The sequence below is a fragment of the Mesoplodon bidens genome, assembly GCF_964165515.1.
Source record: "Mesoplodon bidens genome assembly, chromosome: 2".
NCBI lineage: Eukaryota > Metazoa > Chordata > Mammalia > Artiodactyla > Ziphiidae > Mesoplodon > Mesoplodon bidens.
In genome coordinates this window covers 26438406-26454410 of record NC_138177.1, presented here as the reverse complement: position 1 = coordinate 26454410, position 16005 = coordinate 26438406, and the positions used below count along the sequence as shown (strand labels likewise).

The following is a 16005-nucleotide window of genomic DNA, read 5'->3' as shown; positions in this document are numbered from 1 at the left end:
TAAGCTCAGATGGCTTCAATGATGAAATCTATCAAACATTTAAGGAAAATGTAATTTCAAGTCTACACAAACTCGTCAGAAAAAGAGAAGAACACTTCCAACACATTTATGAGGCCACCATTATCCTGATACGAAAAACAGGCAAAAATATAACAACTATGAGCTAATATCCTTAAAGAACAAAAACACAAAATTCTTACCAAAAGTGAAGCCAGCAATATATAAAGGACAATTTATCATAACCAAGTAGGATTTGGCCCAGGAACTGAATGTTGGTTCAACATTCAAAAATCTATCAATATGTTAACATAATCTATGAAACAGAAATCATATAATCAATTCAACAGATGCAGAATAAACCCTGACAAAATTCAACAGCTAGTCATGATAAACACTCTCAGCAATTTAAGAGTAGAAGGGGATTTCTTCAATGGGCATCTACAAAAACCTACAGTCAACAACATATTTAATAGTTAAAGACTGAATGCTTTCCAGGATGAGGAATAAGGCAACAATGTCCACTCTTACTACTTCCTTTCAAGATTCTACTGGAGTCCTGGTCAATGCAATTAAGCAAGAAAATTGAAAATGGAAGAAAAAGATAACATAGGTAAAAAAGGAAGAAATCTTGTGTTTTTGGTTTTTTTTTTGGTCACACCACGCTGCTTGTGGGATCTTAGTACCCCAACCAGGGATTGAACCTGGTCCCTCTGGGCAGTGAGAGTACCAAGTCCTAATCACTGTACCGCCAGGGAATTCCCAGGAAGAATCTTAATATGCAGTGACATAATCAACTACATAAAATCCAAAAAAGCCTGCAAAAAAAAATTTTATTAGAACTAATGAGTAGGGCTTCCCTGGTGGCACAGTGGTTAAGAATCCACCTGCCAGTGCAGGGGTCACAGGTTCAAGCCCTAGTCTGGGAAGATCCCACATGCCCTGGAGCAACAAAGCCCGTGCGACACAACTACTGAGCCTGCACTCTAGGGCCCACAAGCCACAACTACTGAAGCCGATGCACCTAGAGACCGTGCTCTGCAACAAGAGAAGCCACTGCAATGAGAAGCCTGCATACCACAACGAAGAGTAGCCCCTGCTCGCTGCAACTAGAGGAAAGCCCGCACGCAGCAACGAAGACCCAACGCAGCCAGAAATTAATTTTTTCAAAAAAGAACTAATGAGTAGGTTGAGTAAAGTTGCACGATATAAAGCCAATTTTACAAAATTTTATTTCTATATATGCACAATGAATAATTTGATATTACTTATAAACTTATAAAATGATACTATCTAAAATAGTATAAAAACATTAAATATATAGGAATAAATATAGCAAATATATATATAAGATCTGTACACTGAAAAATTTATAACATTGCTGAAAGAAATGAAGGAACAACAAAATAAATGGAGAGAAAAGCCACCATTATGAATTGGAAGATTCCATACTGTAAAGACTACAATTCTCCCTGAAATAAGGTACAGATTCAACACAGTATCAATCAAAACCCCAGCAGTCCTTTTTATAGAAATTGACAAGCTGATTCTGAAATTTAAAAAATGAAAAGGACTCAGAATAGCCAAAGTAATTTTGAAAAAAAGAACCAAGTTCAAAATATCACACTAGCTGATTTCAACACTCACTATAAAGACCGGAAGTAATGGCATAAAGGCAGACACCTAGATCAATGGAATGTGGTAGAGAAATTGACTTACACAAACTGGGAGAAAATATCTGCAAAATACATATCTGATTAAGGACTTGTATCAAGAATATATAAAGAATTTTTACAATATTAAGAAGGTAAATCTGAATATTTAACCAAAGTATAAGAATGGCAAATAAGCCATGAAAATATACTCAAAATCATTAATCATTAGGACTAAATCAAATGCAAATTAAAACAATAGTGATATTATACCTACATATCAACTAGAAAAGCTAAAATTAGGAAGATTCATAATGCCAAGTATAGAAGAGAACGTGGAACAACTAGAACTCTCAAACACTGCTGATGGGAATGCAGTATGGTACAACTGTTTTGAAAAAGTTTCTTACGAAGTTAAACACACTTATTATACAACTCGGCAATCCCATTGCAAGTATTACTCAAGAAATGAGGATTTGGGAATTCCCTCGCAGTTCAGTGGTTAGGAATCTGGGCTTTCACTACCGAGGAGGGCCTGGGTTCAATCCCTGATCGGGAACCAGTAAGCCGTGAGGCGTGGCAAAAAAAAAAAAAGTGAGGATTTAAAAGTGTTCTACCGTAGTTATTTTTGCCAAAGTATAAATTAAAAGTTTTGTTATTTATATCTTCTTTATTAGCCATCAGCACTATTCAAAAAACATTTTTTTTAGTCTACTACAACTACTTGGGAAACCCACCCACCTTAACTTTGAAATCAGTAACATTCAATTACAATTATAAAAAAAACACACCACCTAGAACAGCTTTGTGAACCTCAAGCCAACACTCATTAGTGGATATTCTACTGGGTCAACACCAACATTTTTAACAACACGATATGGAACAGAAAAAAGAATGCACCACACCTAGTAAGGGTAAATGTCATCTGGGGAATCTTTTATTTTAGTTATGTGTATCACAAGTTGCCATGTAAATGTATTTTTACTGTGGATCATGGTCAAAACATTTGAAAAACACTGACATAAAACATACCTGAAATATAAATTTTGTGCTACCAAAAGCTCCTATCCCTTTTAAGCACTTTCATCCTATACCAAGTAGGAACGAAATCTACAGTAGAGCTATTCAATTGTCTGCTGCTGTTATGATTGATAACATGCATTTAGTGGCCTAATCTTCAGGAATTAACAGCATATTCTATTACAAACATTTGTCATATTTAACTGTCATTATTAACTATTAAAATCAGACCTTTTTTAGCTTTCATTGAAATTTTAAGACTAAAGAAATAAAATACAAATACTTCACTAACTTTTCCCCAGTAGTTAACAAGGAGGAAAAACTCAGAATTTTCTGACCCTCATAAAATATGTTTTAACCCGGCAACACTTTATGAAGAACTTGGTAAGTCTGAATATAGATGTATTCAAGATACGCTAAAGCCTAATCTAAATGCAAAATTATCCATTTCAGTACATACTGACCCTAACGACATTCAAAGGACATAGACTTCCTAATCGCCTGAACAAAAAGAGATTTCAATCTCCACTATAAGGCTGTCACTGGCTTAGTGGTATAGTCTGAATGTTCGTGTCCCCCCATCACCCCACCCGGACCAATTCCTCTGCTGAAATCCTAATTAGGAGGTGGGAATCTTTGGGAGGTGATTAGGCTTGGATTAGTGCCCTTATAAAAAAGATCCCAGAGAATTAGCTCACTTCTTCTGCCTTGTGAGGTTATGGTGAAAAGATGGCTATGAACCAGGAAGCAGGCCCTCACCAGACTCAGAACCTGACCATGTGAGCACCCTTATCTCAGGCTTCCAGCCTCCAAAACTTTGAAAAATAAACTTATGTTGTTCAAAAGCCACCCAGTTTATGCTATTTTGTTACAGCATCCCAAGTTGACCAAAACACTGCCTAATCATAACTTAAACATTTTGTATTAAACATATAATACATTAGGGCAAACAACTCCCTTGAAAATTTCCCTTAAATTGCTTTTTGTTAGTCAATTACTGTCTTTTAATTTAGAAAGGTTAAAAAGTGTAAATCCAAATTGTAGGCAAGCCTACAATTTGAGAGAAACAGGAAGAGAAAGAAGAAATGTACAGATGATAGTTTCTTTTATAAGTAATGTTTATCTCTATAAAACTGTAATAAAATATGTATGGCTAATAAATTATTGTAACAATCATTGAGTTCCAAAAGCACTACTCTATAACTAGTATACGGTATCTTAAGAAACATTTAGACCTACAGGTGTCTCTGACTCTGGACTTTGACAATTGCTCTTTAAAAAAATAAATTCTCCATTGAAATTTAGATCGGGCTCATAAAGATTACAATCCCTGGCCTAGCCTCTGAATCCATGCCAGACAAAACACTTCATTGGTTCAGGTGAATCTTGTGAATTTGTGGGCTATAAGTAAACATATACATCTTCTTCTAAATAACATATGACAAATTATCTTTATTCTCACAATATAAAAGGATGTTTTGTGAACTGCAATTTTTTTTGATGGGAGGAAAATAGAAAATTAACCAAATTTAAATAAAATCACCTGTAAAACATGAATACTACTATTGAAAAGGCACATGCTATGGTTAATTTGAAATGCACATGTTACAAGAAAAATCTGTCAATTGCTTCTATCCCAATTTTACTGTTATTTAGAAGTAATTCATTATTAGAAATACAAATAATGGAGATAAATTAGAAAAATATTTAACCTACAGTACTATAGATAAACAATCAAAATGTTTAAATATTGAAGTCCCCCCCCAAAAAATCTATTTACTTTTTAAAACACTTGGCCTTCTTAAAAAGAAGACTTTACAAGAGTACGTAAAAATATCACTTTTTAAAAATCTCATTAATTCATGCAATACCAATGTGGATTCTGCTGTTTCCTGCTAAGCCAAGATTAGCACTGGAGTGTGAAAGAGATGGATAAACTAAAGGTGTAAAAAAAGTCTCCTAAGGCTAAGAAATTACTCTTCAAGCTATTTTTGAATATTAAAAAAAAACACTTTTAAAGGATGTACTAATTATAAAGTATATATTACTACCACATTTAAAATATTATGTAAGATATGGAATTTCCTGCATGAATATACATATATTTGAAAATCTATAATTTCGACTTTCTACCAAAGACAGTGGACTCTTACTCTTCAATTCTCCTCCACCCAACACACGAACTCCACTCCCATTATGGAGCTAGAAGAAGAAGGGAAAAAGAAAATGTATGGTTTTATATTTTAATTGACTCTATCATAGATACAGCTGAAGTAACTGAACCAGCAAAAAACATTAATACATAAACCTACATGTAAGTACTACTTATTTAAATGCTCCAACTAATAGAGATAAAGGACCACATATAAATTCATTGGTGTAGAACACAAGTTTTTTTATTAAGCTAAAGTTAAGTTCTTTCTCAGCAAGTAAGTATTAAAAGAAATACTTTTAATACTTTTAGGTTAATGGTTTAAAAAAGCACTCTCTATTGATATTAAATTTTAAAATGATTAATCACCACTCCAGGTACTTATCCTAGAACAAATGCACAAAAAGCATGTGCAAGGAGGTTCACTGTAGTGCTGTTAGTAACAGCAAACGTCCAAAAAAAGAAGAAAGGTTGAGTCGACGATGACACCTTCATACTGTTAAATACTCCGCAATAGTTTAAAAAACTGTATAGATCTATTTTTACTGCCATGCAAAGATCTCCAAGATGTTATGTAAAAAAAAAAAGCAAGTTGCAAAACAGTGTTTACAGTATGACACCATATATTCAGTTCACACACACACTCCTACAGCATTTCTATATGTACACATGTGCTTGTAAGAATACAAAGAAAAAGGTCTGGAAGAATATTCAGGAAACAGAGAACATTGTTACCTCTCAAAGAGTGTGTGTGTGAAACTGGAATGGGAGAAATCACAAGGATTTGTGCTTCATTCTTATTAAGTTTTTACAAGGAGAATGTATTCATGTCACTTGAGACACTAAAAAACAGGAGCAAGGGGGAAAAAATGCCTAACTTCTCCCAAATAACTCACAAACCAGAACTGTTAGGTGTAGCGAAATTTCATTTTCTTTTATTGATTTTAAGTCAAAACCAAATGACATCAACAAATACCTAGCAAAAAGTAACAAAATTGCAAAGAAAAAAATTTTAGTGATGTTGTCTTATCTTCAAATTAAAAAAAAAAAAGAAGAAGAAAGAGTAATGAAAAGATTGCAGAGGAAGGAAGAAAAAAGACCCTTACTAAATCCGTCCACTTTTAGCTCAGGCGTGACCCAGAATCCTCACAAATCCACTTTGCGCAAAACGAAAAAAACTGGACTACCGTTCCCCCAAGTATCAAAGGTTGTTTTTAGAAAGCTTAACTAAGTAACAGTAAATGCCAAGTGTGTTTCACAGGGGTGGGAATGGGAACGTGAAACCCTACACCTCCTTAAAGCGGTCGAAACGACCGAACAGCAGAGTCCAACTGGGAAAGCGCGCGGGGGTGGGGAGAGCTCAGCTATCACTTTCAGGTTTTGGCTCGGAGCCGCACAACAGTTTACACCGAGTCTGTTTGGAGCGTGGAGTCCCCAAGGGTGGTCAGCGTGTCGCCACGGACACCTAAGCCCTCCCGAGACTTTAGGTGAGGGGCGGTCAACACAAACTTAGGTCCTTCGGCTAAGCGAGCAGAGCGCTGGAGAAGAGCAAAAGCGCCAACTTTTGCTCTGAACGCGGCAGCTCGGGGAGGTTCGACAAGTCTTCTCCCGAGTCCCACTCCAGAAGAGACCCCAACACCTTTCCCGGCCAGTACCGTCTGCCCCCTGTCCGGCCCCCCGAAGGAAAACCCAGTAAGGGCGGCGGCTGGCAGCATGAAAGGGGGACTTAGCCATGGGAGGACACGGGCACGGGATTCGTCCGCCAAGGTCCACCCAGCACCTAGGCGTCTCCGGGGCGTCCCTGCCCAGACGCTGTCCCACCTCCAACAGCCCTAGCGGCGTGGCCCCCTCCCCCACCTCTGGGCGGCGACCTCAGCGCCTCCGCCCCAGGGCCCCCGCTCACCCAGGTAGCGGCTCCGCAGCCGGGACGGGTCCTCCAGCCCGAGGGACCTTTTCCTCACGTCCCACAACAGGTGTGGGCAGCAGCCACCCCGAGACATGGCTCCGCCGGGCCGGGGGAGGAGAGGAGACCACCGCGTGGGGGAGGGGAAAGGGGGAGGGGACACGCGATCAACACCCGAGCCGCACCGGCACCATCCGTGCGCCGGGCCTCGCGGTAGCAGCGAGTTAGATGGCGGTGGCAGCGGCAGCGCCTTCGCCCCCGAAGCCCGGCCGCACCCGGGCCTGAGCTCGCCTCATACTCTCCTTCTCAAGACTACCCAGAACATCCAGAGATCAGCAACTGTCCCCTCCCTCGGCACCCCCTCCTACAGGGGGAGGGGGAGGAGGCGGAGGCGGCCTCGACTCCTCCCTCTCCTCGTTCTCGACACCCTCCCTTTCAAGCCTTTCTCGCGAGATGACGACCACCCTGGAGACTGAGGCAGGTGTGTGTCAGGGCTGCCCTTACCCTAGAGAAGTGGGTTCAGACCACTCTAGTCAAATCCTTAATACTCTGGATAAATGAGGAATAGAGACGGAAGAAGCTGAAATCGGAGGTCTCGCGCTCACGAGTCTCATTCCAAAGGAAGCAACAGAGTTGTGCGGCGTCATCTTTAGTCGGGTCATGGAAGGCCTGAAAAGCCCATTTTATCTAGGGGCCTCCTTAACCAAAGTGAAAGGGGATTAGCGCCGGTGCAGCTTCACTTTCCCTTCTCCAACATGGCCTCCGGGCCAGGAAGAAGAAATTGTAGGTTTGGTCTGGACCCCGCCCACGCCCCGGGGCGGGCCAATCACCGCGGGCCGCTCTGCTTGCGCAAGCGCGCTGCCGGTAGGGCGCCGGGTTGACTCGGTGAGGCTGTCCTTTTGCCACCTGTTTCCATGTCTCCTCCTCCCTCTAGACAGTCGGAGGCCAGGAGGCGGGCTCGGGGCGGGCCGTCGCAGAGTCTCCGCCCCGACAATCTTCTCTAGGCGCGGGCCGCCGGGCGGTTCACAGGGGAGCAGGCTGAGCTGCCTTGGGGGAGAGGAGGTCGCGAGGCGTTGAGACGGGGGAAAGTGACGAGCTGCCCTTCACTGCCAGCCAGGGAGGAGCACGCGGCCGCTGCCTTACCTGGCTGCCCACGATCTCTCGTCCGCAGAAATGGCAGCCGCCGGCGCCCGGGGCCTGCGGGCCACCTACCACCGGGTCCTTGATAAAGTGGAGCTTCTGCTTCCTGAGAAACTGAGGCCGTTGTACAACCATCCGGCAGGTAATGAACCCAGAGTGGCTCCCACCGAGACCTTCCCTCCCTGTCCCTTCCCTCCCTTTAGAGGCCCACTGACAACTCTGCCGCTGGAGGCATCACCCACAGCCCCAACCCCCTTCCCTCAAGTGAATCCGTGTACTTTCCCATGCTCCCTGCTTTTCATGTTTTCTTTTCCAGCATCTCTCATAAACTCGTTATTTTCAAGTCTGCGCCCTTTGCGACCTTTGTCGCACCCCTTCCCTTAGGCACAACTCAGACCCGGACCGGGCCTCTGGGTTTGATCCTTCTCCATTTCTGCGGCCAAGAAAGGGTCTGGGCCACCAGGAAACCTCATTCTCTCCTCTTTCCCTCCATGAGTAGTGGTATATTGACCCACGCGGAGAAGAGCTGTCTTTCCGCCCTGGAGGGTTTGGAGTAAAGGTCATACTTCCTTCAGCTCCAGCTGACAGGCCTGCAGAAGTGTTAACCGGTTTCTGAGTCAGTGTCATTCCTTGCCCCATAGATCTAGTTTGTTTAAGTCTATCCTTATTTATGAAATTACTACTGAACAAGCTCTCCCTGGACCTTTTTGTGGGGACAGACCTGGTTTTAAATTCTGCTCTGCTGCTTACTATCGATGTGACCTTGGGCGAAATCCTAGATCTTAGTTTCTGTAAAATGTGATCGATGTGAGTTAAAGATAACGTATGTATTTGATTCTTCAGAAATACTCAGTAAATGTTAGCTCTCTCTTTAACCTATTGGAAAACAATGTTCTTGTGGTTGAAAAAAATAATTCTATAAGAAACTGGAAGATCCCAGTTCTTCCAACTCTCTATCTCCCCACATACCTGACTATGAAGCAGCTCTTGGGAGTGTGAGATGGTTACTAAATCCAATTTACAGTTTGATAATGGAGTGAACTGTGTCTTGGAATTATACTTTAGTATAATATTACTTATTGCAGTAGTTTACCCCTTATAAAATTGATCTTTAAGGAGAGGTTTTTTATTGATGAAGCTTATTTAGTTTATTTGCCTTTTGGTTCTTTTAACACGCAGTTTTTGGAATTGTGCTGTGTTTTGTGACAGAGATTTTCAGGAGGGAGAATTGAGCAATGTTTCTGTAATAATCTGGGCTTCAGACTCAACTGAATTCTGTGTAGTCAACCCTGACCCTCTTAAGCTCTGTGTTTGGGTTGTAGGATAAAGGCAGAATAGAGGAGGAGCAATTTTAAACTACTTTAAAACAGAATTGGAGGGTAGTTTTATAGTGATCTTTTCCAAGACCTTGGCTTTAACCACCTGTAATCATTCTTTATAATACTTTATTCGACTTTTATAATGAAAAGGAATTATCTTTCGTTTGAGATTTGTTAGTAGATTGTGCATTTTATCTGGATACTCTTGGACTAGTTCAGTTATTGTAACCCTTTTTTTCAGTGTAATGGAAGGAGCATAGGCTTTGAAGCCAGACTGACCTGGATTTGAATCTTGGCTGTGTGACCTTGACCCCAACCTTTAGTTCTAATCTATGAAATAGGGATAATAATTATCACCATTTAGGATTGTTGTGAAAGTTAAGTGCTGTATTGTCTGTAAAACATGTAGCAGTGTTTGCACGTAGACTCTCAACAAATATTAGTGTTAGTTCCCTCTTATTAAGCTTTTCACCAATATGCAGAGTAAGAATACCTATCACTGCAAAATTATTTGTGATTAAAATGTTGTAGGGTAGGCACACCATTGTCGAAATGAAGAAACATGAAAAATATAACTGTTGATTGATTCATAAGTATTCAGTAAAATCTGAGGAAACACTGATTATTGTTCCAAGAGTTATCAGAGTGAATATTCAAGGATTTTGCATACTACTTTGCATAATAGTATGTATTGAATCATTATATTAAACATTAGAGAAGATTCACATACTGGAGGTTTTTACAGTAATATGCAAGGCTAAATTTTTGAGATTTCTTTGTATCATTGACAAGTACCTCGAGACAGGTTACAAAAATATGTCTTTATATAAATATATATTAGAGTAGAATATTGCATTATATATAGAGTTAGACCTGTGGCCTTCATCATCCATTTACCTACATATTGTCTCTGGCACAGAATGATCTACTTCTGTAGAGTAAGAATAGTGTTCTATATACATAGAGAATCCTAAAGAGGCTACCAGAAAACTACTAGAGCTAATCAATGAATTCAGTAAAGTAACAGGATACAAAATTAATGCACAGAAATCTCTTGCATTCCTGTACACTAATGATGAAAAATCTGAAAGAGAAATTAAGGAAACACTCCCATTTACCATTGCAACAAAAAGAATAAAATACCTAGGAATAAACCTACCAAAGGAGACAAAAGACCTGTATGCAGAAAACTGTAAGACACTGATGAAAAAAATTAAGGACGATACAAACAGATGGAGATATACCATGTTCTTGGATTGGAAGAATCAACATTGTGAAAATGACTATACTACCCAAAGCAGTCTACAGATTCAGTGCACTCCTTATAAAACTACCAATGGCATTTTTCACAGACATAGAACAAAAAATTTCACAGTGTTTATGGAAACACAAAAGACCGTGAATAGCCAAAGCAATCTTGAGAAAGAAAAACGGAGCTGGAGGAATCAAGCTCCCTGACTTCAGACTGTACTACAAAGCTACAGTAATCAAGACAGTATGGTACTGGCACAAAAACAGAAATATAGATCAATGGAACAGTATAGAAAGCCCAGAGATAAACCCATGCACATATGGTCACCTTATCTTTGATAAAGGATGCAAGACTATACAATGGAGAAAAGACAGCCTCTTCAATAAGTGGTGCTGGGAAAACTGGACAGCTACAGGTAAAAGAATGAAATTAGAACACTCCCTAACACCATACACAAAAATAAGCTCAAAATGGATTAAAGACCTAAATGTCAGGCCAGACACTACAAAACCCTTAGAGGAAAACATAGGCAGAACACTCTATGTAATAAATCACAGCAGTGCTCGCTTCGGCAGCACATATACTAATAGTGGAATGATACAGAGAAGATTAGCCTGGCCCCTGCGCAAGGATGACATGCAAACTCGTGAAGCATTCCATATTTTTAAAGCAACTATACTCCAATAAAGATGTTTATAAAAATAATAATAAATAAGTAAATAAATAACAGCAAGATCCTTTTTGACCCACCTCCTAGAGAAATGGAAATAAAGACAAAAATAAACAAATGGGACCTAATGAAACTTAAAAGCTCTTGCATGGCAAAGGAAGCCATAAACAAGACGAAAAGACAGCCCTCAGAATGGGAGAAAATATTTGCAAATGAAGCAACTGACCAAGGATTAATCTCCCAAATATATAAACAGCTCCTGCAGCTCCATATTAAAAAAACAAACAACCCAATCAAAAAATGGGCAGAAGACCTAAATAGACATTTCTCCAAAGAAGAGATACAGATTGCCAACAAACACATGAAAGGACACTCAACATCACTAATCATTAGAGGAATGCAAATCAAAACTGCAATGAGATATCACCTCACACCGGTCAGAATGGCCATCATCAAAAAATCTACAAACAGTAGGGCTTCCCTGGTGGCGCAGTGGTTGAGAGTCCGCCTGCCGATGCAGGGGACACGGGTTCGTGCCCTGGTCCAGGAAGATCCCACATGCCATTGAGCTGCTAGGCCCATGAGCCATGGCTGCTGAGCCTGCACGTCCGGAGCCTGTGCTCCGCAATGGGAGAGGCCACAACAGTGAGAGGCCCGCGTACCACAAAAAAAAAAAAAAAAAAAAATCTACAAACAGTAAATGCTGGAGAGGGTGTGGAGAAAAGGGAATCCTGTTGCACTGTTGGTAGGAATGTAAATTGATACAGCCACTATGGAGAACAGTATGGAGGTTCCTTAAAAAACTGAAAATAGAAATACCATATGACCCAGCAATCCCACTACTGGGCATATACCCTGAGAAAACCATAATTCAAAAAGAGACATGTACCACAGTGTTCATTGCAGCACTATTTACAACAGCCAGGACATCGAAGCAACGTGTCTATCAACAGATGAATGGATAAAGATGATGTGGCACCTATATACAATGGAATATTACTCAGCCATAAAAAGAAACGAAATTGAGTTATTTGTAGTGAGGTGGATGGACCTAGAGTCTGTCATGTAGAGTGAAGTAAGTCAGAAAGGGAAATCAAATACCGTATGCTAACACATATATATAGAAGCTAAAAAAAAAAATTGGTCCTGACGAACCTAGGGGCAGGACAGGAATAAAGATGCAGATGTGAGGACACGGGGAGTGGGAAGGGTAAGCTGGGATAAAGTGAGAGAGTAGTGTTGGCATATATATACTACCAAATGTAAAATAGATAGCTAGTGGGAAGTAGCAGTGTAGCACAGGGAGATCAGCTCGGTGCTTTATGACCACCTAGAGGGGTGGGATAGGGAGGGTGGGAGGGAGACGCAAGAAGGAGGGGATATGGGGATATATGTATACGTATAGCTGATTCACTTTGTTATACAGCAGAAACTAACACAACATTGTAAAGCAATTATACTCCAATAAAGATGTTGAAAAGAAAAACAAAAAAAAAGAGTAGAATTCTAACCAAATGTGTGTCTTAGCAAGTTCAGTTCTCATAAGATATGTCACTCCCCCCACCATCTCCTGACTATAAAAGTATTTGACTTGACACTAACCAGCTGCATAGCTACCCTCTAGATATTTGTTCAAAGAAATAACCTTGAAGTCATGCTGCCCAGTGTTTACTTAAAAGCTTAGTTGGGAAAAATATTTATTAGTGGAGTGTCATTCCTTTGTATTTATGAGCTCCAAAATGGGGTGAATCGTCCCAAAGCGTGCACAAAATGAAACATTGGAATGTAGGAAGAAAACAAGAGGACTTCTATTAATACTTACTTTATCTTTTTAAAGTTTCCATTTTGTATATGTTTTACAATATAAAAATAAATTCGTTCACATATATATGTATGTGTAAATAGTCTCTTTATTATGATGGTTGGACTTAAGATTTTTCAACTTTACAAGATGGTTCAAAAGCAATACAAATTCAGTAGAAACTGTACTTTGAATTTCGAATTTTGATCTTTTCCTGGGCTAGTGATATGTGATACAATGCTCTCATGATGCTGGGCAGTAGCAACGAGCCACAACTCAGTCAGTCATGCGGTAAACAATCAGTACGTCCATTCTTCATCCCTATAGCCATTCTGTTTTTCAGTACAGTATTCAATAAATTACATGAGCTACTCAACAATTTATTATAAAATAGGCTTTGTGTTAGATGATTTTGCCCAACTGTAAGCTAATGTAAGTGTCCTGAGCATGTTAAAGGTAGGCTAGGCTAAGCTATGATACTTCAATAAGTTAGGTGTATTAAATAAATTTTCAATTTATGATATTTTCAATCTTCAGTGGATTTATTGGGATGTAACCCCATCATAAATCAAGGAAAATCTGTACACAACTAAATTCTATGGAGTCTATATGTATTAATTTATATATATGTATATATATGGACTGTATATAGGGGATGTATGCTCAAATTTTTTTTTTTTTAACTGATGGGGCAATGTGTTCAAAAGAAGTTAGGAGACCTCAGCTCTAAAGAGTCCAAAGAGTCTCTAAAGAGTTATATCTCGAGAATTCCCTGGAGGTCCAGTGGTTAGGACTTGGTGCTTTCACTGCCATGGCCCGGTTTCAATCCCTGGTTGGGGAACTAAGATCCCACAAGCCGTGTGGTGCAGCAAAAAAAAAAAAAAAAAAGAGTTATATCTCAATAGAACTGGGTGAAAAAATAGAATTAAATAAGAAATAAATAATAAAAATAAATAAAAACTATCCTTCAATTAAGTCAGCCGGGAAAACAGCTATCTGAGCCATATAATTTTTGCTTACCATAGCTTTGCTTATATTGAATTACATTTTGGCTTAAGTGGAAGAACTGTTGAAAAAATACTTCTATGAAATGTGTTGCAGTGTTTAGTTTGCTGTTGCTGAGAATATTCTCTACATTGCATGGCGTTCTCTCTGGGAAGGTTCATGGGAAAAGTTACTTTAAGGTCTTCATAACAGGAATATTTTCATTTTTTCCTAGGTAAGAGAATTGTTTTTTTCTTTTTATCTTACAGACCTAGAGAATATTTTTGAAAATAAAAACATACTAAATGAACCATTATTAGCAGTGTTCATAAGGGAATATCTTAATCAAAAAAATTCAAAATTAAATGCTCAGGGAATTGATGTTATACTAGATAGTTTAATACAACTTAGTTCAGAGGATATGTTGTTTTATTTTATGTAAATAAAACCAAATGGGGATCAAATAAATAAACAGTGTAGAAACCCACACAGTTATGTATTAACATGGTTATTTAGCGTCTCTGTTAGAAGAATTTATTTTCTTCCTACAGAGATTATCTGAAGAATTTTAATGCCAGTCTAGGATAGACATCTAGATATCTATATCATATTAAATATATCTGTATTATATACCATGTATAATACATCTCTCTATATAAATATATTCTTAAACATATTGTTAATATATATTATGTTTAAATATATACACTAAATATATAAATATACATATATTATTTTTTACAGTTACAACCTCTGTTACCTTAAAATTAAGGAATGAGAACCAAAATGGAAAGTTGGGATTTCAAATACAATTGTAAGACATTGATGAAAAATAGAGTATCTTTAAACTAGTTAGCTCCAAGAAAGTTGAATTATTTAATATTTTTTGAGGGCCTGCTGTATATTAGATACTGTTTTGGCATTTGAGATATTTTAGTGAATAAAATTAAAATCTCTAGCCACAGAGATTTTGTATTCTCAGAAGAGATCATAAAAGTAATACAATCCTTGTTGTAGTTGTTAGTGTGACACTTAACATAACTTTTGCCCACTAACCTGATCTTAAACTAATTTTAAGAAATTAAGACTGTTCATGCCTCATCTAATTTGATTCACTAGATGTACTAAAGGAGAAGCAAGCCCCAAGAGAAGCTATAAATAGTTTGTTATATATACTCTGCTATATATAAAATAGATAACCAACAAGGACCTACTGTATAGCACAGGGAACTATACTCAATATTTTGTAATAATCTATAAGCAAAAAGAATCTGAAAAAAATATATATATATATATTCAGTTTTATATACATAAAACTGAATCATTTTGCTGTACACCTGAAACTGACACAACATTGTAAATCAACTGTACTTCAGTTTTTAAAAAATTGTCATTTCCAAGTCATGTAATAATATTAATTTTGTCTATGAGAGAGTGTGAAATACATTTAAAGTGTGGTCTGACATAGCAGAAAGGGGACTAGAATCAAAGAGGCCTGTATTCTGGTCCTTGCTCTATCTGGAACTATCTGAATATGAGAAAACTTACTTAACTTTTAAGTGCCTTTCCTTTTTCATATATAAAAGTAGAAGAATTTGGATTTTCTTTAAGTTTCTTTCCAGCTGTAATAGTCTACAATTTGGGATTTCTGCTAGGACTTTCCTTAGTTTCAGAGGCTTCAAGAAACTCAGGTTTCATCAGGGAAGACTATATAATTATTGTTAGATTAGGTTTTAGGGATCTAAGTTTATCCTTGTTGTGCTATGTATTTTATATAAGTAATTTTACCTCTCTGGGCCTCACTTACGTGGTTTATAAAATGAATGCCTGAACTAGATGATTTCAACAGTCTTTCTAAATCTAGAAGTCATTGATTCTTTGTTACTGAAGAAATGTATAAATTTAAAATGTCAACCCAAAAATGCATATTGGCTATCATAGCTAGTCACTTCATCTGTTATTTTTCTTTGGCATTTTCACCAAAGCCTGTTTTCAATCAACATTTTAAAAATCATTATACACCTATGACTTTCTAGGTGCTATTTGAGTGAGCTCTTTCCAAGGCCTTCCACGAGATATAAAGACTGCTTGGCTCTAAAATGGTGGCCCCTTCAT

General features: G+C 38.5%; 2 protein-coding genes across 9 annotated transcripts in view; one reads left to right on the top strand and one right to left on the bottom strand.

Moving 5' to 3' along the window:
- DCAF6 (DDB1 and CUL4 associated factor 6) overlaps positions 1-7081 on the bottom strand; it is a 172678-nt gene extending 165597 nt beyond the window's left edge. For all 8 annotated transcript variants that reach the window (XM_081226466.1, XM_081226467.1, XM_081226468.1 and 5 more), the window contains exon 1: positions 6725-7081. In XM_081226466.1, the coding sequence (XP_081082592.1) occupies positions 6725-6821 (97 nt within the window). In that variant the 5' untranslated portion in view covers positions 6822-7081. The remainder of the gene's footprint in view (positions 1-6724) is intronic.
- Positions 7082-7617: 536 nt separating this feature from the next.
- The window catches only part of MPC2 (mitochondrial pyruvate carrier 2), a 33375-nt gene continuing 24987 nt past the window's right edge, over positions 7618-16005 (top strand). The window contains exon 1 of the mRNA XM_081224820.1: positions 7618-8006. Within this exon, the coding sequence (XP_081080946.1) occupies positions 7898-8006 (109 nt within the window). The 5' untranslated portion in view covers positions 7618-7897. The remainder of the gene's footprint in view (positions 8007-16005) is intronic.